Source organism: Leptonychotes weddellii, chromosome 15 (assembly GCF_054177405.1).
Source record: "Leptonychotes weddellii isolate Sample4059 chromosome 15, ASM5417740v2, whole genome shotgun sequence".
Classification (NCBI taxonomy): Eukaryota; Metazoa; Chordata; class Mammalia; order Carnivora; family Phocidae; genus Leptonychotes; species Leptonychotes weddellii.
The window spans coordinates 48,414,551-48,439,954 of NC_138383.1; the positions used below are offsets into that span (position 1 = coordinate 48,414,551).

The window sequence follows — 25,404 nt, forward strand, 5'->3', positions numbered from 1 at the left end:
GACTCACCCTTACTGGCTCAGAAGAGGAACTTGGAGATGGGGGCAAGCCCGGCTGTTGAATGTTTCCACACGACTCCACCGGTGGGTGAGGGGCATTCCCATTCCAGGCAGCAGCTGGGATTTCACAATAGACGCTCCTCTTAGAAGGTGTTCGGGGAAGCCAGGCCTTGCCTGCCAAGTGTTTGAAAAAAAGACATCATCCTTGGGGAGGGAGGGAGTGCCACCTTCTTCCCTCTTCATCTCCACCCCAAAGCCACTAGGGTTCTGCTGACAAGTCACAAGAAACGGCTGATGACTGACTCATCAAACGGAAATGAGGGTGCCAAAGGACCAGGTGGTGAGCCACGGGGCGCTGGGTTAACCCCCAGGGCAGCTCAGCTGAGCATCCCCCTGCTGGGCTCCTACCTGCCTTGGCTCCCAGGGCCCAGTGCCTTGGGCAAGTCCAGCCTCTCAGAAAAGCTTGGGGCAAACTCTAGATGGTGTCAGGATGCCCGGGGGGCGGTGGGGGGGGCTGGCACGCCGGGAACTGTGCCCCGTGCCCTTGGGGCTACCTGGCCCATCTGCGGAGAAAGTCTTGATTGTCTTCAGTGAACCGCGGGGGACACTGAGGCCAGGAGATGGGAGTCTTGGGGGCCTGGGGAAGGGAAGGAGTGTGGGCCGGCAGGCGTTGGAGGGGTGCTGGGAAGGCTGCTCCCAGAAGCCCCAGGACACTGTGTCCTGACCCCTAAGGACAGCGGTGCAACAGAGGCAGTTTTGGCTGAAAACATTCATTTGCATCTTGTGTTTACAGTGGGATGCAACAGGGCAGGGTGACTCATGCCTGCCTCGTGACACAACCCAATTGTCCCTGGCAGCAGGGACTGGGCGGAGGGGACTTTAAACCCAGTCAGTGTGGTTCAGCCCTTGCTCCAGGCTAGAGATCACCCAGTTCAGCGAGTAGCGCCCTTCTGTGAGTCCTGATCCCCTCCCTGGAGGGTGGGCAGCTGGTGTAGACAGACATGGGGGGTTCAAGATCCCTAGCAGCTGGGAAGGTAGGTCTTTTAAAGCAAGATCATGTTACAGCTAATTGAGTCTCCATTTTGGGGGGTATGAACACGAATTGGTTCTCTTTTTCTTCTGGTAACTGGCATCTTGACTGTACTGAGAGCGCACTGTAGCGGCCAGGACCAGACTCCCTGGGTTCCTATCCTGGCTTTGCCACCTCTTCGCTGTGTGGCCTTGGGCAAGTCGTCTAACTTCTCTGTGCCACAGATGACCCATCTCTCCATCCGCCTCCCCAGAGGTGATCCACCCATCAGTCTCCTACTGCTAACTTCCCCTCCTCCCCGCCCCCCGACCCCAGCCCTCCAGGGCCAAGTATCAGCAGAACAGCTACGGTCCAGCTTTTGTGGCTAGTTCTCACCCCTCCCCCTCCCTACAATGAAGGACTGTGAAATGAAGGACTTGAGGCAGGGGTGGGTGGGCAACATCTGAGCTCCCTCCAAGAACCCACCCTGGGGCTCACGGGGAGAAATCAGCCTGCGGGGCAGAGGGTCCGTTGATGCCATCCGACCAACCATCCATGCCCCAAAGTCATCCTTTTGAAGATGCCTGAGCTTCCAGCTTCTGCAACGGATACTGGTAGCCCTGAGTCTGGGTAGGACTAAGCTGGAGGGGTCTTGTATTGGGGCTCCACTGGAGGCAGAAGGCTGAGGCCTCATCACAAGGGTCCGTTCCCAGGACGCACACCCATGGCAGGCGAGACAGGGGCCGGAAAGCTTGGAATCTGCCCCGTCTGGCTCAGTGGCATTGGACTCATTGCCTGGGCCACCCGTGGAGGAGTCCGCAGACAAAAGGCCCAAAGGTGTACTGGGAAAGTTGCCCTGGAAGGGCCCAGGGACATCTTTGGGCTGCCAGATGCCGCCCACGGAAACACCCAGCATGCACGGCCCTGAATCCCCAGTGAGAGGTTTTTCTGAGTTCAGTCTGCCACCTCAACAGCCGGGAGGTGGGGGACCTGGCCTTCTGTTCCAGTGTCTCAGTCCTTGGCAGGCTCGTCCCTGCACCCAGCCTTTTGCACGTGCTGTCTCTTCTTTCTGGAATGTACTTCCCCTCACTTCTCGATTCCTCGTCCGTCTTCAAGGTCCCTTTGGGGAGGCATCCTGACGACCTAGTGTGGGCTCCCCATTTGGCCTGCTCCCAGCACCATCTGTCTTCACAGCATCACCTTCTGTGACGACTTCTTTCTTGGTCTATTGAACTGTTCAGTGTTAATGTCTGACACCAAGGAGCACGGCCCAGCAGGGACATCGCTGAGGTGGGGAGACGCTGGACAGCTCACAGAGGGCTGATGGTTCCTCGGGTACGTGGTTCCTCCCAGGCTGGGGAAGTAGGAGGATTTGCCTACATGGGGCCCCCGCGAGCCAGGGGTTCCAGTCACGCAGCTGGGTCCGCGTTCGGATTTCGCAGTTTTGCATGTCGTTTGCATGGCTCAGCTCTGAGCTCCGTGCTTCTGCTTGTGGTTTCCTGGTCTGTCCCCAGTTCCACAGAGCTGGACCACTGCTTCCTCGGCTCCTCTCCAGGACCTGGCCTGACGGGCCAGCGACTGGATCTGCCTGGAAGGGGTGAATGCGGGAAAGTGGGAGTGTGCCAAAGCCTGTGGCAGGATGGGCAACATCTAAGCTCCCTCCAAGGGACTCAGTACAGTCAAGAGCACGCTTGGCACATCCACTGGGGCATTCTTCCCGTGATTCTGATTTTTGTCCAGGAGTCCTCCTGCCCACTGGAGTCTGGCTTCTCTTGGGCACTCATGGGGACACTTGCCACTGCCCCCGTCCACCTCGCAGCATCCCGCCCTGACCCTCACTGCCTGCATTGCTGTGCTGCTGGGCCGCAGTGACTGTGAGCTCCCCACCTCCGTGCTGTGCTCTGGGCGCCGGAGCTACGGCAGGGCTGACCGAGCTGGGCTGCGAGCGCCCATGGACTCTGCCGTCCACTCCGCTAGGCCATTTGCTCCCCCAGCCTGGGACTCTCCCGGCTGACCGGCGTCTGTCCTCCTTGTAGGCGATGACTCAGGATGCAGCCAGGGGCCACGACGTGCACGGAGGACCGTATCCAGCATGCCCTGGAGCGCTGCCTACATGGGCTCAGCCTCAGCCGCTGCTCCACCTCCTGGTCAGGTAGGTCTGGGGGGGCAGGGGTGGGGCTGGTGGGGCCCAAGAAAGCCCCGGGGGCTACAGTGAGCACTGGAGTGCATACAGAAGCCCGCAGGTTCGGGTTCCAGGCCCGTGTGTGGGACCTCCCGTGGGCCGGTGCTCGGCACAGCACCTGATGGAGAGTAGCCCGTCAGAATGTGGCAGTCTGTCTGTCCTCCCCTGACATCTTCCTCCTCCTCCTCAGGGCTGTATCTTGCTTTCTCTGCATGTGCCAGAAGCACAGCTCCTTGAAAAGGTATTGGTCCTGCTTAGAAAATCCACAGCTGCTGGGGCACCTGGGTGGCTCAGTCGTTAAGTGTCTGCCTTTGGCTCAGGTCATGATCCCAGGGTCCTGGGATCAAGCCCCGCATCGGGCTCCCTGCTCGGCGGGAAGCCTGCTTCTCCCTCTCCCACTCCCCCTGCTGTGTTCCCTCTCTTGCTGTGTCTCTCTCTATCAAATAAATAAATAAAATCTTTAAAAAAAAAAAAAAAAAAACCACAGCTGCCGATTCCAAAAGAACAGCTAGGAATTTGTAGATGGCTCCCCCCAGAGTTCTGTTTAGTTGGTTTCTGGTTCCTTCCAGAACCCCATCTCCTTTCTCCCTGCAGGACAAGGGGGAATGTCAGCCGAGCTTCAGGGAGCGGGAGGCTTCCATGTTTCCCAGGACTGAGAAACGGGCTTATCTGCAGGCTGGGGCAATTGCATCTCTGAAGACTGGTGCCTACTTGTAATAATTTCTCATGCTTCTGAGATTGTGCACCTCCCATGTCTCACTTGCCTCTCTAACTATCCCATGAGATAGGTAGCCACTGCTCCTTGAACTCACCTGGTTCCTTCCTACCTCAGGACCTTTGCACTTGCTGCCTGGAACTCTTCCCTCAGAACAGCACATAGCTGGCTCCTTCTCATCCAGGTCTCAGCCCAAGTGTCACCTCCTCTGAGAGGCTTTCCTTGGTCTTTGGGATTACACAGATGTAGATTAAAACTGCCTCTCTCTGGCTGCTATCACCTCACACAAGTCGCTTAACCTCCCAGGAACCCCACCTGCCTCGGCCATAAAGTGAGAGTAGCGACAACAGGGGCCACTTCCTGAAGGGAGGATGGGAGACTCCGTGGGGCAGAGTGTATGCAAGAGCATAGCACCTTATCAGCACACAGTAGGTGCTCAGTAAATGGTAGTTTGCTTCCTGCCTAGGGTTTGACGGAGCCTAAGCGTATAGAATGGAGTGTGTGTGTGGAGGGGCATCATTAAGTAAAAGAAGACAAAAATATCTGACTTTGGCCAATTTTACAAAACCCCGTGTCCACATGAAAACACTGTTAGGGTCTCCCCAACCTTGAAAGGCGCTGGTGCACCTGAAGGCGCGCGGAGCTCAAGTTCCACGGCTGGTTCCCTTCCCGCCTCGCCCCTACTGCTCTGACCTCCACTCCGCGCACGCGCACACACGCACACGGGCCCCCATGACCACCCCTTTAATTTCTAGGGGTTTGCCCTTGCTGACTGCGGGGAAACAGAGACCGACACAGTAAGGAAGTCTGGGGAAGTTACAGAATGACCAAGTGCCCACTCGGGCTTTCAAAAGATAAAGGCATGGACCTTACCCCTTTCCTGCGCTCCCCTGCCCCGCAGTCCTGGGAAGCCCCACGGCCAGGAGAGCCTTGCTCTTGCTTCTGCGGGGCGGCGGGAGCCGCGGCTGTTCTCCTCCTTCCAGCACTCTCTGCCTCTGCGCTCCTTCTCTGCACCTTGCAGGTTCCAGCACCCCTGTGGGAAAGCGGGGACAGGGGAGGCTGTGGAAGAACCGTAGCTTCCCGGCCCATCTCTGTGTCTCTTGCAGGACTAAGACACTTGTCTCGATGAGGCATGACAGAGATGACTGTTGATCCAGAGTTTTCTCAGACTCTTACTTTAGCAAGGAGTGCCCCCGTGCAATCCCCGCGGGGATTCCCGCTGCTCTCCAAACCTGAGCTGAACTCGCCTCTCTGCCTTTCCAGCTGGCCTGTGTCTCAACTGCTGGAGCCTGCAGGAGCTGGTCAGCAGGGACCCAGGCCACTTCCTCATCCTCCTGGAGCAGATACTGCAGAAAACCCGAGAGGTGAGCGCCGGCCGGGGACCGAAGACGCAAGGGAAAGGTCCCCACGGAGTGTCGGTTCTGGGGTGCTTGGCCCGGCGTGGGGCTTGGCAAAGGCACTGGGAACCCCTGACTTTTCTGTTCCAGCACTGCTTGTGGATTGAAGGTTTCTGACTAGAAAGGAGGGGGGAAGCTCTCCCGAATTCCTTTCCTTGAAAAGATCCATAAAAGTAGACACAGAAGAGAAAAGTGATTAAATTGAGGCCCTGTCTAACAGCAGGTCCATAACAAATAGGCTTTTATGACTAAGAAGAGGGATGTGTTTGAGGCTCAGCTGGGCTGGTCTTCCAGAACAGCTGGGAATCCCTACAGAGGATGCTGGCTAAGAATAAAGAATTCTTAAGTGTTTTTTCTTTCCTTCTTTCTTTCTTTTCTTTTCTTTTCTTTCTTTCCTTTCTTCTCTTTAAATACATGACTGAGTTGGAAGACATGTGACTGTCTCAGCTGTCCCTGGAAAGTCTTGTTTTATCAAGACGCCCAAGGTCCCAGTTCTGGTCCCACCATTTACCTGGTGCTGTTAGACCCTGATCACAAGCAGACCAGCTCAGAAAAGCTAAACCACCTTTGGGGTATTTACTTTATAAACGCAAATATCAACTACCTTGTAACAATAGGGGAGGGCTTGTAGAACGGATGGGGCAGCAGGTGTATTGGACACGTGGTCTGTTCAGGGTAAAGAAAAGGAGAATTCTCAATTTGAGCCTGTGGAGCCCAGCACAGATGGTGGGACTTTCTCTGCATCTTCAACGCCCACGAGTTCCAGAAGGGGCTGAGACCTTTAGCATGTTGACCAAAGAATTCTAAATCACGTGCGTATGTAGTGTGGTGGGTGGGTCAAAGGGATGATGCACCGAAGAGTATGTAGACCTTGGAAAAAAATATGGAAAAAATGTTGCCTCAGTTACAATAAAACAGATGCAAATTAAAACCGTAATGAGACAGTCTTTGCCTAGCAAATTAGCAAAAAAATTATAACGAGCAATGCAGGGAAGGGTAGAGTGAAACCCGTGTTTTTGTATACAAGTATGGCATATTAAAATTGGCACCATCCTTCTGGAAAGCAACTTGGCAATGAGCTTCAAAGATCAGAAATATGCTTATAGTCTTTGACCCGTTGATCCCACTTCTTGAACTCGAACCTAGAGAAGTAATCCAAATTATGGAAAAAGGTAATGTGCACAGAGTAATGTGCATTGCAAAAAGATTTAAAACAGCTGGACGATAAGATAATCTCAAATGTCCAAAATGAAGCTAATAAATGACGGAGGTCTAGCAGAAGAAATATTATGCAGGTAATAAAAAGATGGGCATTGTCCAACGGCATAAACAAATTTTAAGGTACAAAAAAATTGCATCAGTAAGATTTATTAAATGGTTTAGTGAAAATTGACTAAACATTTGGAAAAATTCAGAGTGCGTTTCCTAGCGCATACCATACAGCAGATGGCATTCTAAGTGGATTAAAGATTTACATTTACGAAAACGAAGCTTCAGAGAAAAGAAGAAAAAAGATATATGAATATTTACATGATGCTTGCATGCCAAAGCAAAAACCTATAAGGGAGAAAAACTGAACACTTCTAATATCGGGACTTCAGGGAAAAAATCTATAAAATTAAAAGATACGCAACAGGGGCACCTGGGTGGCTCAGTCGGTTAATCGTCTGCCTTTGGCTCAGGTCATGATCCCAGCGTCCTGGGATCGGGCCCCATGTTGGGTTCCTGGCTCAACAGGGAGCCCGCTTCTTCCTCCCCCCACTGCTCATGCTCTCTGTTGCTCTCTCTCTCTCAAATAAATTTAAAAATCTTAAAAAAAAAATACCACAAATTAAAAAAAAAATCTTTATAACAGAAATAAAAAGGAACTGCATAACTAGGAGCAGGGGAAAAGGTGGTCTTAGAGATGATGTAGCAAAACAGAAATTCATTTGTAATAATAATAACAGGTAAGAAGCATGAGGAGTAAAAATATACACACTATGATTTACACGTTTGCAGAGGAAAATACGTAGAGGAGAAATGGTGTCAGGAGAATCGTTGCGACATCAGCTGTGGTCGCTTTTGGAGGGGGGATATTGTGAGGGCTTTTTTTTTTTTTTTAACTTGTATTTCCCAAATTTTTGCCTAGTGCTTACATTACTTTTCCCCAGAAGCAAGAAAGAAAAGAAAGGACAGAACGAGAAAGCGCTGCTCCGTTCTGCACCTGTGATGAGCCTCACGCTCCTCTCCTGTCCTGTCCACAGGTCCAAGAGAAGGGCACCTATGACCTTCTCGCCCCCCTGGCCCTGCTCTTCTACTCCACTGTCCTCTGCGTAAGTTCCAGCGCCCGCCAGCAGGGGGAGGCGGGAGGGGCCCCGGAGGGGCGGCCTCACCCCTCCAGAGACAAGCCGGGACCCTTGAAACAGGTGTCAGCCCTCTGATGGCTTCCGAGCGGCCCCCGTGAGAGGCCTCCAGAACTCCATGCAGGACGCCACGGTGCCTGGCACCTCCGGGTCCCCGGCCTGTTCACGAGGCGTGACGCAGGTCCTGCTGAGAGATTTTCGGTTCACCCGGTGTGAGCATCCCGTCTTCACCAGGCCGGTGGCACCAAATGACCGCACCTACGCGGGAGCCAGTCCACTTCCAAGCATAGACCTTTGCCTCCCACGGGGATGTATAAATAGAGGTGGTTCAGGCACTGAAGACCACTCCCCCAAGCGAGTGGTAGCAATCGCACCCTTAGGCTGACCTCCCCGGTGACAGCTTTTCAGAGAGGCGCTCTTACGTACTGGGTATTATGTGTGGTGAAATCATGGCCCTTACAGTAATTGGGGCCCCCCGGGTGCCATCTTGCCCACCCGTAACTCACCCCCAGTGGTAACTTCCGGTTCTTTCTGACCTTGTCCCGGGACGAACTGCCGCCAGGAACAGAGTGCCTTCTGTGGCACATTCCAGAAAGGAGCAGGGTCTGTTCGGGAATATCAGTGAGCTCTCTCTCACCCAGACCTCTCTGCTCGCTGCTCCCTTTCCATCCAGACGCCACACTTCCCACCCGATTCAGATCTCCTTCTGAAAGCATCCAGAACCTACCACCGGTTCCTGACCTGGCCTGTTCCCTACTGCAGCATCTACCAGGAGCTGCTCACCTTCATCGATGCTGAACTCAAGGCCCCAGGTGAGTGTTGGTGCGGCAGGTGCGTCGGGCCTTCATGGTGCACAAAGGATCGGATGGCTGACAGAAGTGAACACGGGCGGTAACTCAAGGAGGAATTCTTAGGGGAAGCTGAGCAGGGGTTCAAGGCAAGGAGACCCCACTGCATGGTCTGTGCCTGTGCTCTGGCTTGCCAAAGCGTCTCCGAGACTGCCCAGGTCAGACAGAGGGGCCCCCACAATACTGCCAAGAGGCCTTTGCTTGTCCTCTTTGCCTCAGGAGCAAATGGGGAAATGCGTGTGTGGATCGATTCAGTTCTGGTCAGGGGAGTGACCGGGGCTAGGAATGGACGGGTTGATGGGCGCCATGAGAGGTATGGACAAGGGCCTGGGGCCAAGTTTTCACACGTGGGGTCTGGAAAGGAGGAATTCTTGAAAAATTGCAAGTGCTCTAATAAATACGAAAATGAGGGCCCAGCAAACTGTTCTAGAGCAAGAGAAAACCTAAGTAGGTAAGATTTACTGCAAGGTGGCCTGAGAGAGTAATTCATCAATGTCAGTAGCTCAAAGAAAAAACGTCACATAAACATCCTGATAGATGCCCTTAACGCATTTGATAAAAGTCAACATCCATCCCTAATATTCAAAACCCTTCTAATATATGGATACTATTAACACGTGGCAGTATTCTTTACAGCCCACCGTGAAATGCTAGAGGCATTTCCTTTTAAGTCAGTAACCTTCCTCCTTGTGCTTATGGGGATTTTGCCTAGGCAAAAAGGCAAAAATAAAGAATATTTCTTCTTCCAGAGAAGATAACGTTGTAATTATGCAGAGATCAAACAATTGCTTATCTGTCAAGACTAACAGAATCACCCAAAGAACTGACAGACCTAGTAAACAGGTAGCTAATGGCATTAACCAGTAAGGGAACATAGTGATGGGGGGAAAAAAAACATCTGTAATAGCAACTAAACATATAAAAGAAGTAAGAGATATGTGAATTACCTACATAGAGAAACAAACTTAAGGGTAAATAATTTAAGAGATGTGTTGCCAGATTGAGTCAGTATTGTAGTAACAGCAGGTGTTATAGAAATAAATACAAGTGTGATAAAAAAAAAATGCCAACCATATCTTTTAAAATTTACCAAAATAGATAAAGTCTGTCTGAAAGAATAAATGCTCTCCAGTAACATTTACTTATGCATTTATCATGTATGTATTGATGCATTCTTACAGGAGAAGAATGGGGTATTTCCCATACTAGGTCTTTGAAGGTTGTAACCATAACTATAAGGCTATAGGTATTAAAATAGTGCACTCTTGGGGCACCTGGGTGGCTCAGTTGGTTGGGCGACTGCCTTCGGCTCCTGCAGTCCCGGGATCGAGTCCCGCATTGGGCTCCCTGATCCCTCTGACCCTCTTCCCTCTTGTGCTGTCTGTCTCTCATTCTCTCTCTCAAATAAATAAATAAAATCTTAAAAAAATAAAAATAAAAAAAATAAAATAGTGCACTGCTGGTATAAGAATAGATAAGTTAATGGAACAACATAGAATGGCTAGAAACAGGTTAAATATATAAAGATTTGTTATATGACCAAGTGACATCCTGAAACCAGTGATGAATCAAATCGGTCATTTGATAAATGGTATCAGGACCATTGAAAGACCACTAAAACTGAGTTACAGTTCTATCTCAAAAAAAAAAAAAAGAGTTCTATCTCAAACATAAAATAAATTTCAGGTAGATTAAAAGTTGAAGTGTGGAAAACGAGACCACGAATGTAGTAGAAGAGAAGTAGGTTACATGAACCACCTAGAGTAGAGAAGAGATACCAGCCACCCCCTCCCCCAGGCAAAAATGATAAAAGATAAGGCAGACAGATTTGAGAGCATAAAATTTAAAGCTTTTATATAGCTATTCAATCATTAAAGATATAGATACAGAGGTACCGAGGGCAAAAGATGTCGAGTCACTTGCTGAGTTAAAAAGCAGGTCCCCAGAATACTATGTATATTATAAATCTCATTTTTGGGTTTTGTTTTTTTTTTTCCTCTTTTAAAATTTGTACAGGTACCAGACCCTGTTTAGTGCCCACAGCACTTAGTTCTCATCATACACATTGAACACACACAGGACCGGAGTACCAAATCTTATTCCCCAACAATTCCTAGAACCCTAGAGAGCTCAGGACTGAAGCTGTGTGTGTAAATTCCTTTGCAGGGATTCCTGACTTCCTTCCCCAATCATCTGATTTGTCTCCTCCCAGCCAATCAGCTGAGCTGTCCTCCCCCAAACAGTCAGCCTAGCTGTCTCCTCCCAGCCAATCAGTGGGTCTGTCTTCTCCCAACCAATCAGCTTATCCGTCTCCTGCCCACCAATCCGCTGATCTGTGGGCCCAACCAATCAGCCGTCTGCGGTTACAAAGGCGCAGAGCCCGGCACAGGTTAGGGTTGGCGGGCCCCAAAGCCCACCTGTTCCTGGGACCTCACTGCATGGTAGAGACTTGGGTGCAAGAGTTTAGAAAACCACCAGGGCGCCTGGGTGGCTCAGTTGGTTAAGCGACTGCCTTTGGCTCAGGTCATGATCCTGGAGTCCCTGGATCGAGTCCCTGGATCGAGCCCCGCATCGGGCTCCCTGCTTGGCAGGGAGTCTGCTTCGCCCTCTGACCCTATCCCCTCTCATGTGTTCTTTCTCTCTCATTCTCTCTCTCTCAAATAAATAAAATCTTAAAAAAAAAAAAAAAAAAAAAGAATTTAGAAAACCAGGAAGGCCCTGAGGAGAAGGTGCTGGACGAGGACAGGTGCTCAGGCACGTGATGAATAGACAGTTTGCCAGTCTTAACTTTGCAAGGTGCGCTAGGTGAACCAGCCAGTTCAGGGTTAATCTCTTCCATTCCCTTCCTTCCAACTCCTCCCCCAAACCAATGGATCTGCATTGCGTCTGGGCTTCTTGCTGGTGACCAGAATTCCTTTAACAAGAAGGCGAAGCTTTTCTTCCCTTCTATAATGTAGGCAGAAAGGATTCAAACTGCAGATACCTTGGCAGGGCCTTCAGTGGCTAAGCAAAGATCCAAGTGACTCTTTCTTACTTTGAAATGGGTACGGGCAGGAGATGTAGGGCTGGGGGAAGCTGTCACCTGCACGCAGGGAGACCGCCTCCCAATGTCAGGTAGAAGCAGCTGGCTCTTCTCCACTGAATGCACGCTATGCCTTGAGATATTTGGGGAGCGGGCAGCTGAGCGGGGACTCTGTTCTGGGCAGCCCAGTGAGCATGGAGGGTGGGCTGTAGAGGGTGAGGGCCTGACACTGGGACGGCGGGGTTCCAAGCCTGGGGGACAAGAGCCAGGCAGAGCAACAATGGGAGCCGTTGATGGGATGAGGGCTCTTGGACTCAGAGTAGAGGACCCCGGGAAGCCCGGTCACTCCTGCTGAGAGCCTTCCCCTCGACATTGCCCCGGGGACCGTGTGACACCTCAGATGTCCTGGTGATGGAGAAGGCCAGCACCCGGGTGGAGAGACTGCCTGTGCTAGGAACTCGTCCTCTTCCAGGGAAAGCAGAACCGAAGTAGGAAATCACGGACCCTTTCGCACATCAGTTATTTTCAAACAGCTAAGAAAAACCACCCTCACCCGGATGAACATGTAGCAAGTCTTCGTCAAAGACGCTGAGCTCGTTACCGACGGAACCGGCGAGATGGCAGAGCTGGTTTAAAGGAGGGTATGAGAGCCCGATAGAAGTTTCTCGATAAGCCGGAGTAAGATTGCAGAATTAGATGCGAAATGAGTTAATATCGTAGAAGGGGGTCACGCCGTAACCTGTGGGGTGCGCTTTTCGACCGAACAAAAATCCCTTCAATCGTCTCACTTCGCAGAACCTCAGCCCTCGTCGGGGGCGACTGGTAAATTAAGCTAAATTACCCTTTCCTACATGATCCCGAAGTAGGCTTGTTAGAAAGCGCCGTAGCGAGCTTCTGTTACCGCCCGGGCGAATATTTTTGCCTCTTTGCAGAGCGTCCCCATCCCCAGTTCTCCCTGCTGAGGGAGGCAGCGGGGTGGAGGCTGGAACGGAGGCCACGGAATGAGCCCTCGGAGGGGAAGCCGAGGCTGAATCACGTAGTGGTTACCAGTACGTGGTATGAGGCCGTGGTGGGGTGGCAGACCTTTATTTCATTTATAGGAGCTTTTCTTCCTCATCCGTAGAATGGCAGCATCGGAGCCCCGTGAGGGTTAATGCTGGCCTCCGTGGACTTCGCGTCGCTGGTGGATTGGGCAGTGGTAACGAAGACACAGGTCCTGACAAGGGACCTGGGGAGCCGGGCCCTCCACCCGTGGAGCTTTAGGGAGCCAGTTGCCATAGCGACGAGCGAAACAGTTGATCCCGCTTTGATGTGGCTGGGTGGGCAGGGGAAGTGGGCAGGTTATCGAGCGAGCGTTTGGGCCTCCCCCTTCTTCCTGGCTCCACCCCTGTAGGGTGGCCCCCCGCCTCTCGTGTGGGGGTGGCAGGAAGCCTCAGGTCAGTCCTGCGGGCTCCTGCTCATCACAGCCCTCTTGGGTTCAGCCCACATGTTTGTTGAGTATTTGCTCCGAGCCCCCCGCACAGCTGCGTAGACCACAGTACTTGCCTGCGAAGAACAGATCCGCAATCGTGAGGGGCGACAGTGAGCATCATCCGGGAGTCACAGGACAGTTTCCAGAGCACACGCTGATTGCTTTCCGCCCAGACCTCGGCCCCTCTGGGCAGAGGGAAAAGCAGTATTCCCCCCATTTCATGCAGGTGAAAACCGAGACTCAGGGAAGTTTAATGTGTCTTGCCCATGCTGTGGAGTCAGGTGTGAGAGAGGGAACACGGGCCTTGGTATGACCTCTGCTTTGTCACTTCCTAGCTGATGACCTTGGACAGGTTATATAAGCTCTCTGAGCCTCCCTGTCAAAAGTAGGACTGTAATTTTTGGTGATGCTGCTGCTGCTGCTGCTGATGTTTGCATCTCCTTTGGGCTTCCCATGCGTTGACCGCTGCTAAGGGTTGGTCTCCTCTGTCCTCAGAACACCCCTTTGGGTATATAGTTTATTCCCATCTTCCAGAGGATGAACCTGAAGCCTAGACAGGTAGGTAGCTTGGCCACGCTCACAGAGCTGACAAGAGCTCTACCCCTTGAGCCTATGTCTGTTTGATCCCCGAAAGCCATATCCTTTGACTCCAGAAACCTATTCTCACATTTGCATAAAGCTCTTTCTGCCAGGAGGCATAGGCCGGGAGTTGCGTGTGACGGGAAAACCCGGGGCTGTCCCAGCTGCTATTTTGTAAGCACGTTCCTCTCTGGGCAATCTCGGCCGCTTTTCCTTTCACTTGGTGCCTTCGACCCTTCGACCTTCTGTCGAAGCAGGTACAAACCTAGATTCGGTCACTTTGGCTCATCAACTGGTGGCAGGTGAATTCTGAATAATCTTCAGTGGCCCTAAGTTTCTCTCGGGACATTACTGACCAGAGACATTTGCATTTCATACTTTTCTTGTCTCTGATTATGGAATAAAAGGTGTAGATCCCTTGAAGGAAAGTCAAGCATCATTGAATAGCAGGTAGGGGCTTTCCTCAAAGAACGCTCTTGCACCAAATGCATAGGTTTCCCCCCCACCCCAGACAACCACGAATCCTCCAGCTCTCCAGACACCACCTGAGTGTCCCAATACCCGGCTCGGTTCTGACACTAGCTACCCAGAGTTAACGCAGACCCCACGGGTTAAGAGCTCAGTCCCATAGACTACACCCATTTCGGATGCCAGTTTCAAGTCCCACTTTGATAAGAACCCAAAGTGAGAGACGCAACTGGCAGGGGAAAACATTATAATTGAAATCTACTCCTTACCTTTCAAAGTCTTAATTATCACTGACCAAAAGTGGTCTGTCCAAAAAAAAAAAAAAAATACAGAGAACATTTAAAAATTTGAGTATTTGATGACACAACATCAGTGAAAGAGATTTTAATGATTGAAAAACAGTAGTTAGGAGGGACATAACATCACTTCTCTGGTATTCTTGTCAAAGATTCTTGCATCACTCCAATCCTGGGGTGACATGAAACACCCCAAATCGAGGGACATTCTACGGGAACCAATCAGGACACTTGGGTCAAGATCACGGAAGACCGGGACAGACTGAGGAAGCGTTACAGGTGGAGGAGGCTAAGGAGAAATAAGTCCACGCAGTGTGGGACCCTGATAGGATCCTGGAACTGAAAGAGGACATTACGACCACATAATGTATTTCTTGTATCACGGAGTCACAGGGGGAGATGTAGGGAAAGGAGTGGGGAGCCGCTGTTCCAGAAATCACGGGGTGGGATCAGAAGTAAGCTGGCTGCCCATAACAGAAACCCCCCCCCCAGTATAAGGCTGGTAGAAACTCATAAGGGTTTATTTTTTTCCTTCTATTAAAAAAAAAAAAATCCAGTGGAAGGGAGTCCACAGTTGGCACAGGAGTCCCACTAACATTCTAAACCAGGCCTTTCCTTTTATTCTGCTCCCCCATCCTTAGCAGGGAACATCGGTCTTGATGCCACTTCGTGGTCTAATGGCTGCAGGAGCTCCGGCTTTCATGGCCCTATTCCAGTTAACAGAAAGGAGGAAAGCGGGGGTTGCAGAAAGGGGTGTTCCAGAAGCCCCACCCAACCCCTGCAAGGGAGGTTGAGAAATGTGACCTCTTGCCCTGTGCCCAGGGTCCCTTTGGTAAAGAAGGAGGATGGGTGTTGGGTGGATGCCCACAAGTCTCTGCTGCATGTGGCCCACCAGGAAGAGTGGCGTGGGCAGAGGGGGTCTGGTCCTGTCGGGGTGACCGTGGGCAGGGCAGTGAAGGAGCGGGGTGGAAGGTCTCGCTTCACTGCCCCCAGAGCTGGTGGCTCTGCAGAGCTGGAAGCCATCCCACAGACAGGAGGGTCAGGAGAAGACTGAGCAAGAGAAGTCTGCACGACAGCATTTCCCTGGGGGGCTTGCAGGGGGCGGGGAGGAGAGCTCGCCTCGGTCATGCACGCGAGTGGCCACCAGGTGGCGTCCCAGGTCCTGATAGCGGTAGCCAGTTTCAGGGACTTTCCTATCAAAATAGACATAAGGTGAACTTTTTTATTGGGGGCAGAGGCAGGGCTCAGCCTGGGAGGGACAGCAGCAGGGAGCGCGAGCTGCCCTGAGAGCCAGTGGGAAGCTGGGCAGAGGCTCAGAGGGCTGGAGGAGACTGAGCTGGGGGCCCACACGCCCTCGGGGGAGCCGAGAGAGGGTCAGGGAACCCCTGGGCCGCCGCAGGCTGGCCACCCTAAAGCCTCAGGTACTGCACCCACCGTCTGTGGGGAGCAGAGCTGCATGGGGCCTGAGCCTCATCGCGGGCGGGGCGGGGCCACTGGGAGGCCCAAGGCCATGACTGCTGAAGTTGCAGATAAACCTACCAACTCTCGTTTGTTTTGGCAACAGGAATCACCTACCAGCGACTGGTGAGGGCCGAGCAGGGCCTGCCCGTTAGGAGTCACCGCAGCTCCACCGTGTGAGTGTTCTTGAGGGGGGTTCCCCCATCCCCAAACCCACACCGTCCCCCCTCCCAGCCCCATGCATCTGGTTTTCCCTCCAACACTGTACCCCCCCCGCCCCAGCCACCAACAAACAGTCTTCGAGAGGACCAGGAACGCCTTGGAATAGTTGGTGATGCTTTGTACATAAGGTTGTTTCTCTGGGCTGAGGGGTTTTCCTCCGAGTTCTAAATGGCTCGGAAACTTAAACAACAAACGTTAAAAACCACCTGCACCGATCATGCCAGGTCCTGGGCACACATGACCTCACTTTGCCCCCACTTTTCAGATAGGGAAACTGGAGGTCAGGGAGGCCGAGTATTACTTCCCGATGGTCACACAGCTAGTAAGCGTCTGAGCCGGGATTTAAGCCTCAGTCTTACTCAAAAGCCCACGTGCTTTCTACGATGTCTTTCTGCCTGTTACTAAAATAGCATTTTCCAAACTTTTTTCGACAGTAAAAAATGCATGTTATTTTATTTATTTATTTATTTATTTATTTATTTATTTATTTATTTTATGTAATCTCTACGCCCAAGTTCTGTGGGGCTCGAACTCACGACCCTGAGATCAAGAGCGGCATGCTCCACCAACTGAGCCAGCCAGGCACCCCTAAACAATGCATTTTATATGAAAGCCTACGTTCATATACACGCAAACGCACACGCACACGCACGCAGAACTGAAATGAGTTTTAGGTGAACACACGTGCCCAGAAGGCATGCAGGGGGAGGGCATGCGCCTGGCTGGTCGCGTCCTGCACACAGTGGAGCTCAGCACACGTACGTGGAAGGAGTGAGCAAGCACGCAGTGGAGGACAGTGGCTCAGGCAGGGACGGCTTGTGCAAGCCTGTCCCCTTTTTCTGACAAATAGAGAAATCAACATTAGTTTCCCCCCTATAGGATGGGGACTCTGACAGAGCCCGGTCCCGTCCGGGGAGCCCTGACCCGGGGCGGCCATCCGCAGAAACGGGACAGGAGGGCCGCCTTCACCTTGCTTCTCTGCACGGAGCCTGGGGGGGCGGGGGGCAGTGCAAGCAGCTCACACCAAAGTCTCTACAGCTGGGATATTGTGATGTCTCCAACACACTTCGAGAAAACACAGCGACGGAGGGCCGATGTGGGTGAAGTGAGAACAGTCATGTGGCTGTTAACTGAGCCATCGACACCTTGGGGGGTTCACGATTCTTTGAACATTTGGGTCTGTCTGAAGTTTTCCATGATGAACAGAATGTCAAGGCTGGCCCGGAGAGGGAGCCCAGGGTCCAGGGGAGGAGAGGCGGGGGAGGGGGGGGCGGGGAGGCTGGGCACACAGTCCGCTCCCAGCCCCGTACAAGCTAGCTGGGGTGATGGCTTTCGGGAGTTAGAGAAGGGGCCGCCTGTGAGCTGCAGACTCACAGGCAGCCTTGACGCCTAGCCTGAACTTCCAGGCCAGCCTGCGTGCAGGTATGTGGCCGCCCGGCTCCCTCCCCCCTGCAAAATGAGCCCCTAGCTCCAAGTCACCTCCGCTGAGAGGGCAGTCCTCTTGAGTCCTCCTTCCATCCATTCCAATGTCCTGTAGGAAAAATGTTGATATAAAAATTAAGGTGAAGTTCCTTTTGTAACAATGAAGTCCCGCTTTCAAAAGGCCCTTTGAAAACACTGGCTGAAAAATACTCAGGAGTAGACCCTAAGCTTTGCACTTGGACCTGGGACCCTTGAGCCAGCCCCCTGCCTCTCCCCTGGCCTCAGCCGCCAGGGGGGTTGGGGCTCAGCAGCTCCGCCAGGCGCCAGACGTGAGGGGCTGCACTGTCCCCACCCCCCAGAGCCTGCCTTCTGTGTCCCCAGCACCGTGCTGTTGCTGAACCCAGTGGAGGTGCAGGCTGAGTTCCTCGCCGTGGCCAACAAGCTGAGCACGCCCGGGCACTCGCCCCACAGTGCTTATACTACCCTGCTCCTGCACGCCTTCCAGGCCACCTTCGGGGCCCACTGTGACCTCCCGGGGCTGCACGGCAGGCTGCAGGTACGTGCCTGGGGCCCCGGGGCCTTAGCGTCACCGTGGCTGACGTGGCAGGGCAGTGGCTGGAGGGCTGGCCACACTGAGAGGTTTCGGTGGCACTGGATCCCGACAGAGGTGGGTGGCAGCCTGGGCAGGGGGCTGGGCAGGAGCCTCTGAGGATGGCCTGGGCCGGGCGGGCTGGGAACGGGCTGGGAACAGGCTGTAGAGGGAAGCTGGAAGACCTGACTTCTAGTCCTAGCTCTGTGGCCCTGGACAGCCCCCTCCCCTGTCTGGGACGTGGCGGGGAGCTGTGAAGGACCCTCCCCCAACTCGGCAGGGCCCTGGCTCTGGGCCTTTCCTGAGAAGAGGGGCCCGGGGAGGCCCCCGGCCAGGTGTGGGGGGAGGTGGGTGCCGAGGCAGGGGAGGAGATGGGCCACGGCCGCCATCGGGAAGACCCTAGGAGCTCGAGGAGTCGGGCAGCCGAGCCTTGGTTTCGGGGGCGTGAGCCCGTCTCCTCCTGGGCTTTCAGTCCAAGAGCCTGGCCGAGCTCGAAGACATCTTCACGGAGACTGCGGAAGCTCAGGAGCTAGCTTCTGGCATCGGGGACGCAGCCGAGGCCCGGGAGTGGCTCAGGACCAGGCTGCAGGCGGTGGGACAGAAAGCTGGCTTCCCCGGCGTGTTAGGTGAGGCTCTTGGGAGAGCGCGGTGCCTTTTCCCCGGGTGGTGAGCAGTCCAAGTCGGCCAGTGGTTCTGCCCCACACCGCCCGTGGGGGACCCAGGCTCTCCTCATCTGGGGGCTCCACCACCCCCGAGGGCGGAAAGAGGCTGGCCAGCTTCCCACTCGGCCCCGGCCCCGTCCAGCTGTGTGGCCAGCGCTGGTCTCTTCTGTGAGCCCCTTCCAGCCCTCACCCCCTGTCGCCCTGTTCTAGCAGACACTGCCCAACCTGGCCAGCTCCGCACCATCCCCATCCCTGTCGCCAGGTGTCACACGTACAGCTGGAACCAGGACAGCTTCGGTAAGCAGCTGGCTGGGGCCCTCGTGGAGCCCACCCGCACCCCCTGGGGTGGGGGGGGGGCTGCTTCCTGGTCCTGCCGCCAGCCGCCTGGGCAGGGGGCGGTGCTCGAGTCCTGGGCTGCACTTCACCTCCTTCTGCCCTCGCCCTCCTCCTCCTCTGGCTGGTCTGAGCCTGTCGCCCCTTCCGAGGGGGTGCAAGAGGGGTTTCAAGGACCCAGATGCCCAGACGGTGCCTCCCCTGGCTTCCCTGCAGACATCCTGCAGGAAATCCTGCTCAAGGAACAGGAGCTGCTCCAGCCGGGGATCCTGGGGGATGATGAGGAGCAGGAGGAGGAGGAGGAAGAGGAGGAGGACTTGGAAACGGACGGGCATTGTGCCCAGAGGGACTCAGTGCTCTCCACCAGCTCGGCGGTCTTCCACGACTCCACCCTGTCCCTCGCCTCGTCCCAGGCCTCGGGGCCCACCCTCTCCCCCCAGCTGCTGACCTCCTTCGTCTCGGGCCTCTCGGACGGCATGGACAGCGGCTACGTGGAGGACAGCGAGGAGGGCTCCTCCGAGTGGCCCAAGAGGCCGGGCGGCCAGGAGCGCCGGGGCCACCGCAGGCCTGGGCAGAAGTTCAACAGGATCTATAAACTCTTCAAGAGCACCAGCCAGCTGGTGCTGCGGAGGGACCCCCGGGGCCTGGAGGGCGGCTCGGGCTCAGGCTCGAGCCTGCCGCTGCGGCGGGCGGGGAGCCTCTGCAGCCCCCTGGACGGCCTGCTGCCGCCGCCGCCCCCCACGCGGGCCCAGCGCTCGCGCTCCCTGCCCCAGCCCAAGCTCAGCGCCCAGCTGCCCAGCTGGCTCCTGGCCCCCGCCTTGCGGCACCAACGCCGTCGACCCTTCCTGAGCGGGGACGAGGACCCCAAGGCGTCCACACTACGCGTCGTGGTCTTCGGCTCCGATCGGATTTCGGGGAAGGTGGCTCGGGCCTACAGCAACCTGCGGTAGGAGCCGGACCCGGGGGCCTCGCTCTGCCCTGGGGGGGCGGCGGGGCGGGGGGGCTGAGGGTCCGAGAGGGACCGCTCCTCTCCTCGCCTTCTTCTTTACCAGGCAGCTGGAGAACAACCGCCCGCTCCTCACACGGTGCTTCAAGCTTCAGTTCTTCTACGTGCCCGTGAAGCGAAGCCAGGGGACCGGCTCCAGCGCCTGCCCCCCCGCCGCCAGCCAGACGCCCCCACCCCCCACAGACTCCCCGAGGCACCCCAGCCCTGCGGTATGTCCCCAGCCCCGGGCCACATGCAGTGGGGGCGCAGAGTGGGCACCTGCAGGTCCGGTGACCCGACGGGGGCTGGTGAGAGGTTGCCAAGAGCAGTCACCGAGTCTAGGCGACTGCAGTCGCCTTCTCCCGCTTGAGCCTCGCTCTGGGGAGCAGCTCCTGCCCTGCACGCGGGGGCGGCGCTTTGCTGTGTGACACAGACTAAAGATTCGCAGACTTCTCTCAGGGCCGGGAGGAGCTACGGCTGGGGCTGCAGATGCCATCTGGGGCCCCGGGGGGCTGGAATGACTCTCGCCCCTTGCCCCAGGAGCTGGAGAGCACCAATGACATCTCCCACTACCTCGGCATGCTCGACCCCTGGTATGAGCGCAACGTGCTGGGCCTCATGCACCTGCCCCCCGAAGTCCTGTGCCAGGTGAGTGGCCCCCGGGGGGGCGGGGGGCACCAACTGCAGTCGCACGGCGCTGCTCGGAGGCCCTGGTTTCGGGGGATCCAGCTTGAGGCCTCCAGGGAGGACCGGGGTGAGAAGTGCGACTGAGCCCAAATCGAGGGCAGTGTCACGGCGGGTCCCAGCAGGGTCCGGGGGACCTTAGGCTTCAGCCCCCTTCCTCACTTCCTCCGGCTTTGTCCAGCTCGGCCAGGGCCCTCCCTGGCGGCCCTGGTGTCCGGTGAGGGGGCTCCAGAGGCTGGGCTGTGGGTCGTCCCCCGACCATTATGTGTCCTGCTTTGATCCCACCACCCCCTTGCCTGGCTTGGTCTGCCTCAGTCTCCACACGTGTGTGTGTCCGTGTCTCCTGCCCTCACGTTCCCTTGCTCCCTCGCTCGCTTGCTGGCCACCAGTGCCTCTGACCGGGCTCCGCCGCCCACCCTCAGCAGTCTCTGAAGGCGGAACCCCGGCCCCTGGACGGCTCCTCGGCCCAGCTGCCTATCCTGGCGGACATGCTACTGTATTACTGTCGCTTCGCGGCCCGGCCAGTGCTGCTGCAGGTCTATCAGACAGAGGTAAGGACCCCCCCACTGCAGGCACCGCCCCACCCCTGCAGCCAGCAGCCCCGGGGTGGGGGGCCGCTCCGGGAGGTCCCCACTGACGCCGGCCCTTGCCCTCTGCAGCTGACTTTCATCACCGGGGAGAAGATGAAAGAGATCTTCATCCACTCCCTGGAGCTGGGTCACTCGGCCGCCACGCGTGCCATCAAGGCTTCGGGTGGGTGCTGCCTGAGCCCCGGGGGAGACGGGGCCCGGGAGGTGGCGGCCGCGGGGTCTGGGAGGGGTACCGGAAACGAGAGGGAGTGAAGGTCTGTCCCGTGCGGCCCAGGTCCTGGCAGCAAGCGTCTGGGCATCGATGGTGATCGCGAGGCCGTCCCTCTAACACTACAGATTATTTACAGCAAGGTGAGGCTGCTGCTTGGGACCCCTGTCCCTCTGGGGCCCGTTCCTGACCCGTCCTCACCCAGAGTCAGCCCCCCTCCCCCCCCCGCGATGTGCCCGGGCCCCAGTCTTTAAGCTGGGAGGCTGCAGCAGGCTCCCCTGGACAGAGGGGAGGGAGTGAACATCCTTCTCCCCTTGGGCCTCCAAAGCGCCCCCCCTCCCCCTGGTGTGCTCTCCCCCCACCTGGATGTGCTCAGCAGCTCCCGTGAAGTGTTAGGGCCTGGCTGCTGGGCTGAGGGTGAGGGGTCCAGAGGCACAGTGAGGGAGAGCCCAGCGTCCACGGGGCTGGCGTGCCTGGCTGGGTGCATGGGAGGTGGGGCCATGTCGGAAGGGAAAGGGGGGATCTGGGGGGCCGGAGTGTGGGAGGGTCGCCCATGAGCCCACCAGAGGGCGCGGGTGCTCCGAGCTCTCGTGCCCTCAGATCCATGGACCAGGCCAGCGACCTAACGCTCCTCCCCGGAGTCATCAAGGTCTATAGGGGATCGGGAGTCGGAGGGCTCTTGGTGCAGAAGCGAGCGGGTGAGAGCTTCCCGGGGGGCGCCGACTGCAGGCAGCTCCCTGTGGCTGGTGGGCCCCGGGGGCCTCCGGCTGAGAGGGTCTGGCTGCGTTTCCAGGGGGCCATCAGTGGACGAAGCCGCTGGAGTAACATGGAGAAGGTGTGCACCTCGGTCAATCTCAGCAAGGCCTGCCGGAAGCAGGAGGAGCTAGGTGAGGGGGCGCAGGGGCGCGGCGGGGCGCGGCGGGGCGGCGGGGCCCCGAGCCTGGCCTGAGCCGCCCCTGCCCCTCAGACTCCAGCATGGAGGCCCTAACGCTAAACCTGACAGAGGTGGTGAAAAGACAGAACCCCAAGTCTAAGAAGGGCTTCAACCAGGTAAAGACGCCCCCCTCTCCGCCATCGAGCCTTCCGGAGACCCTGGCGCCGGTGGGCGCCTGTGTGCGCGCATGCGCGGGTGCGGGTGGGGAGGGGAGGCAGGCTGGGGGTGCGGTTTGGGGTGCACACACTGTGGGGTGCCCTACGGGCGGATGTATCTGCGTGCAAAGGCTTTGGCGGGCAGCCGGGGGAGCCCTGGGTGCGCGCAGAATGGCTCCGTGTCGGGGACCCGGGGCCTCACAGTGGGGCCGTGGGAACTTCTCCTGGGGGCACTTGTTTCTTCCAGACTCAGGGAGGGTGGAGGCCGGAGAGGAGGCAGGGCCTCACGGAGGCTGCCGGACCCTCACCCGAGCTGGCCGTCAGTCCCGCAGAGCTGCTGCCGGGGTGGCCTGAGGCAGAGAGCCGCCGAGGGCTGGCGGTTCTGGGGCCGGGGATCGGGGAGGACTGATGGGGGCCTTGCTTCCAGATTAGCACGTCACAGATCAAAGTGGACAAGGTGCAGATCATCGGCTCCAATGGCTGCCCCTTCGCCGTGTGCCTGGACCAGGATGAGAGGAAGATCCTGCAGAGTGTGGTCCGGTAGGAAGGGGGGCCCAGGGAAGGGGCCCGCCTCTGTGCCGCGTGCTAGAACCCCGGAAGGAGCTGCAGGGATGGGGGGGCCTGCCCTTACTCCCGCCTGCCCCACAGGTGTGAGGTCTCACCTTGCTACAAGCCAGAGAAGAGCAGCCTCCACCCCCAACCCCAGAGGACCCCAGACCCACCAGCCCAGGCCCCGCCGGACCTCTGCTCCCTCCTCTGCCTGCCCATCATGACGTTCAGTGGAGCTCTGCCCTAGTGGGGCCCTCACCAGCCTGGACAGGAAGCCCTGGGCAGGCAGCCTCCTGGGAGGCCCTCCCCACACGGTGGCCTCGAGGGTCTCGCTCCCTCTGGGGAACTAGATGGCCCTCTGTTGGATCAGGCCCTGCTATGGGTCCTGCAGTGGACAGTGGGCAGGGGATTGGTGGTTTCTGGGCCCTCAGGCTGTGTTTAGTTAAGACACAGGCATTAGGGAGAGAGCGGCTGGCCACACTGCCCCTCAGATTCCTCACGGTAGAGAGGAGAGGGATGGATGAGCTGACCTCCAGAGGCCCCGGCCACTGGTGTGGTCTAGGATCCTTTCTAGAAAGATCTGAGGCTCTGGTGCTCTGGGGTGTGGTTTAGGCCTCCTCTCCCAATGCTTGGCTGGACCCCCCGCCTTAGTCTGTCAAAATCTTGGGGGGCCCTTTGTATCTGGGGTTCAGTCCCCTCTACTCTGGGGCTCAGGTGGTAGTAACAAGACTAGGAATTTCTTCCCAGACCTTCAGTACCACCCCATCTCTTTCTCTCTCTCTCTCTCTCTCTCCCCGCCCCTGCCCCGTGTCTCACAAGTTCCCTGGGTCTTCTGAAAAACAGCACTAATACTTTACCTGTCTACTCTCAGCCCCTGGAACATATTCTCTCAGGAGCCCCTTTCTAGATCTGAGAGCCTTGGGAGACAGGACAGGCATAGATTCAACAGCTCGGTTACCTTCTAGCTCAGTGACCAGAAGGAAGTGAATTAGCTTCTCCGAGCCTCCACATCCTCAGCACTAAGACCTTCAGGGGTTGAAAAGCAATCGTCCGCTAAGCACCTGGCCCAGTGGCTGGCTCATAGCTGGGGCTCAGTACAGATGAGTGGCCTCACCCTTAAGCGCCAGCACCCCCCCTGCCTGGCACTGGGACACGCTCATGGCCTCTGGGATGCTCTTCATTCACCCTTGAGGCAGAACCGAGACTGAGGGAGTGAGGAGTGGTCAGTTTTACCCTCTGAAGGAGGAATGGCCTTGGCGAGGCTAGGAGGAGGGTTGCACGGGTATCCCCAAGCCCTCGCCGACTTCTCTCCCGGGTTGGGCCCCATGACCCCCGCTCCCACGTCACGCCTTAGGCTGGTGCACATTGCATATAGAGGCTTCCAGCCCCAAAGTTCACTGGCACCATTCTGGCGTCTGGGCGGGATCCTGGAGGGGTCGAGGAGAGCCTGGCTGGGGGAAATGGGTCACAGGACGTGAGAGCCAAAAACGTAAAGCTGGCGGGTCGGAGTGGTTTGGAAGCTGGAAGCAAACGTGGGCTAGGGTGGTAGTGGGGGAGGGCAGGGCTGAGGACCAGGATTTGGACGGTACAGGTGGAGAATGTAGCCATGGAAGATGATCGTATCCTGCTCAGCGCCTCTCCGTCCCCTCCTTCTCCTGCTTCACCCGGCTCCAAAGGTTCTGGGCTTACAGGAGCCCCCGAACCCCAGCCTGGACCACTCACCACTGGAGAGAAGTGAACAGAGCCGGCTCCCACCCTGTGTCACCGTCCCTCCCCTGTCCTCACCATTTGTACTTGCTCCAGGCTCCAGAGAGCGGTCGGCCATATACCTTCCATAGTCTTCTGTTGGGTGAACAGGCTACTACATGATAAACCTATATCCAAGAATAAATGAATAGAATTTAATATTATTTTCAAATAAAACTTGGTTAGTCTCGTATTTCTTGACCCACAGTTATTTTGCTGCACGATGAGTAACTGCTCGTTGCTTCGTTAACATCAACCAGTGCGCACACAGCAGCAGCAGTCGGTTCTTGGGGGTTGTCCTGTTTCTCTCTTTGTGCACGAGAAGGGTAAGCAGAGACATAGGATGCCTCCTAGGGCCTGGGCCTGGAACCGGCACGGTGCCTTTTCTGCCAAAATTCAATTGACCCAAATCAAGGAAGCATATCAACCCATAGATTGAATAAACTTGGCAGATCTCACACAGGATAAAAGCAAAATCACACGAGAAGAGGACTTCACTTCTGATAGTCTTCCCAAAATCCCATAGCCCCAGTCTGAT

The 25,404-nt window shown here is 56.1% G+C and overlaps 1 protein-coding gene across 10 annotated transcripts in view; it reads left to right on the top strand.

The window, feature by feature from the left end:
• PIK3R5 (phosphoinositide-3-kinase regulatory subunit 5) overlaps window positions 1-25,059 on the top strand; it is a 63,135-nt gene extending 38,076 nt beyond the window's left edge. For 3 of the 10 annotated variants that reach the window (XM_081805717.1, XM_081805723.1, XM_081805724.1), the window contains exons 2-19: window positions 3,043-3,158; window positions 5,167-5,267; window positions 7,547-7,615; window positions 8,319-8,457; window positions 15,894-15,963; window positions 17,813-17,987; window positions 18,493-18,646; window positions 18,893-18,979; window positions 19,232-19,961; window positions 20,068-20,230; window positions 20,541-20,648; window positions 21,107-21,235; window positions 21,344-21,437; window positions 21,549-21,625; window positions 22,276-22,369; window positions 22,450-22,532; window positions 22,999-23,111; window positions 23,220-25,059. In XM_081805717.1, the coding sequence (XP_081661843.1) occupies window positions 3,056-3,158; window positions 5,167-5,267; window positions 7,547-7,615; window positions 8,319-8,457; window positions 15,894-15,963; window positions 17,813-17,987; window positions 18,493-18,646; window positions 18,893-18,979; window positions 19,232-19,961; window positions 20,068-20,230; window positions 20,541-20,648; window positions 21,107-21,235; window positions 21,344-21,437; window positions 21,549-21,625; window positions 22,276-22,369; window positions 22,450-22,532; window positions 22,999-23,111; window positions 23,220-23,367 (2,637 nt within the window). In that variant the 5' untranslated portion in view covers window positions 3,043-3,055 and the 3' untranslated portion in view covers window positions 23,368-25,059. Of the gene's footprint in view, window positions 1-440; window positions 1,032-2,122; window positions 2,342-3,042; window positions 3,159-5,166; window positions 5,268-7,546; window positions 7,616-8,318; window positions 8,458-15,893; window positions 15,964-17,812; window positions 17,988-18,492; window positions 18,647-18,892; window positions 18,980-19,231; window positions 19,962-20,067; window positions 20,231-20,540; window positions 20,649-21,106; window positions 21,236-21,343; window positions 21,438-21,548; window positions 21,626-22,275; window positions 22,370-22,449; window positions 22,533-22,998; window positions 23,112-23,219 lie in introns of those variants that run through there. The other 7 variants (XM_081805718.1, XM_081805719.1, XM_081805720.1 and 4 more) reach the window with 7 other exon arrangements.
• The last annotated feature ends 345 nt before the right edge of the window (window positions 25,060-25,404 follow it).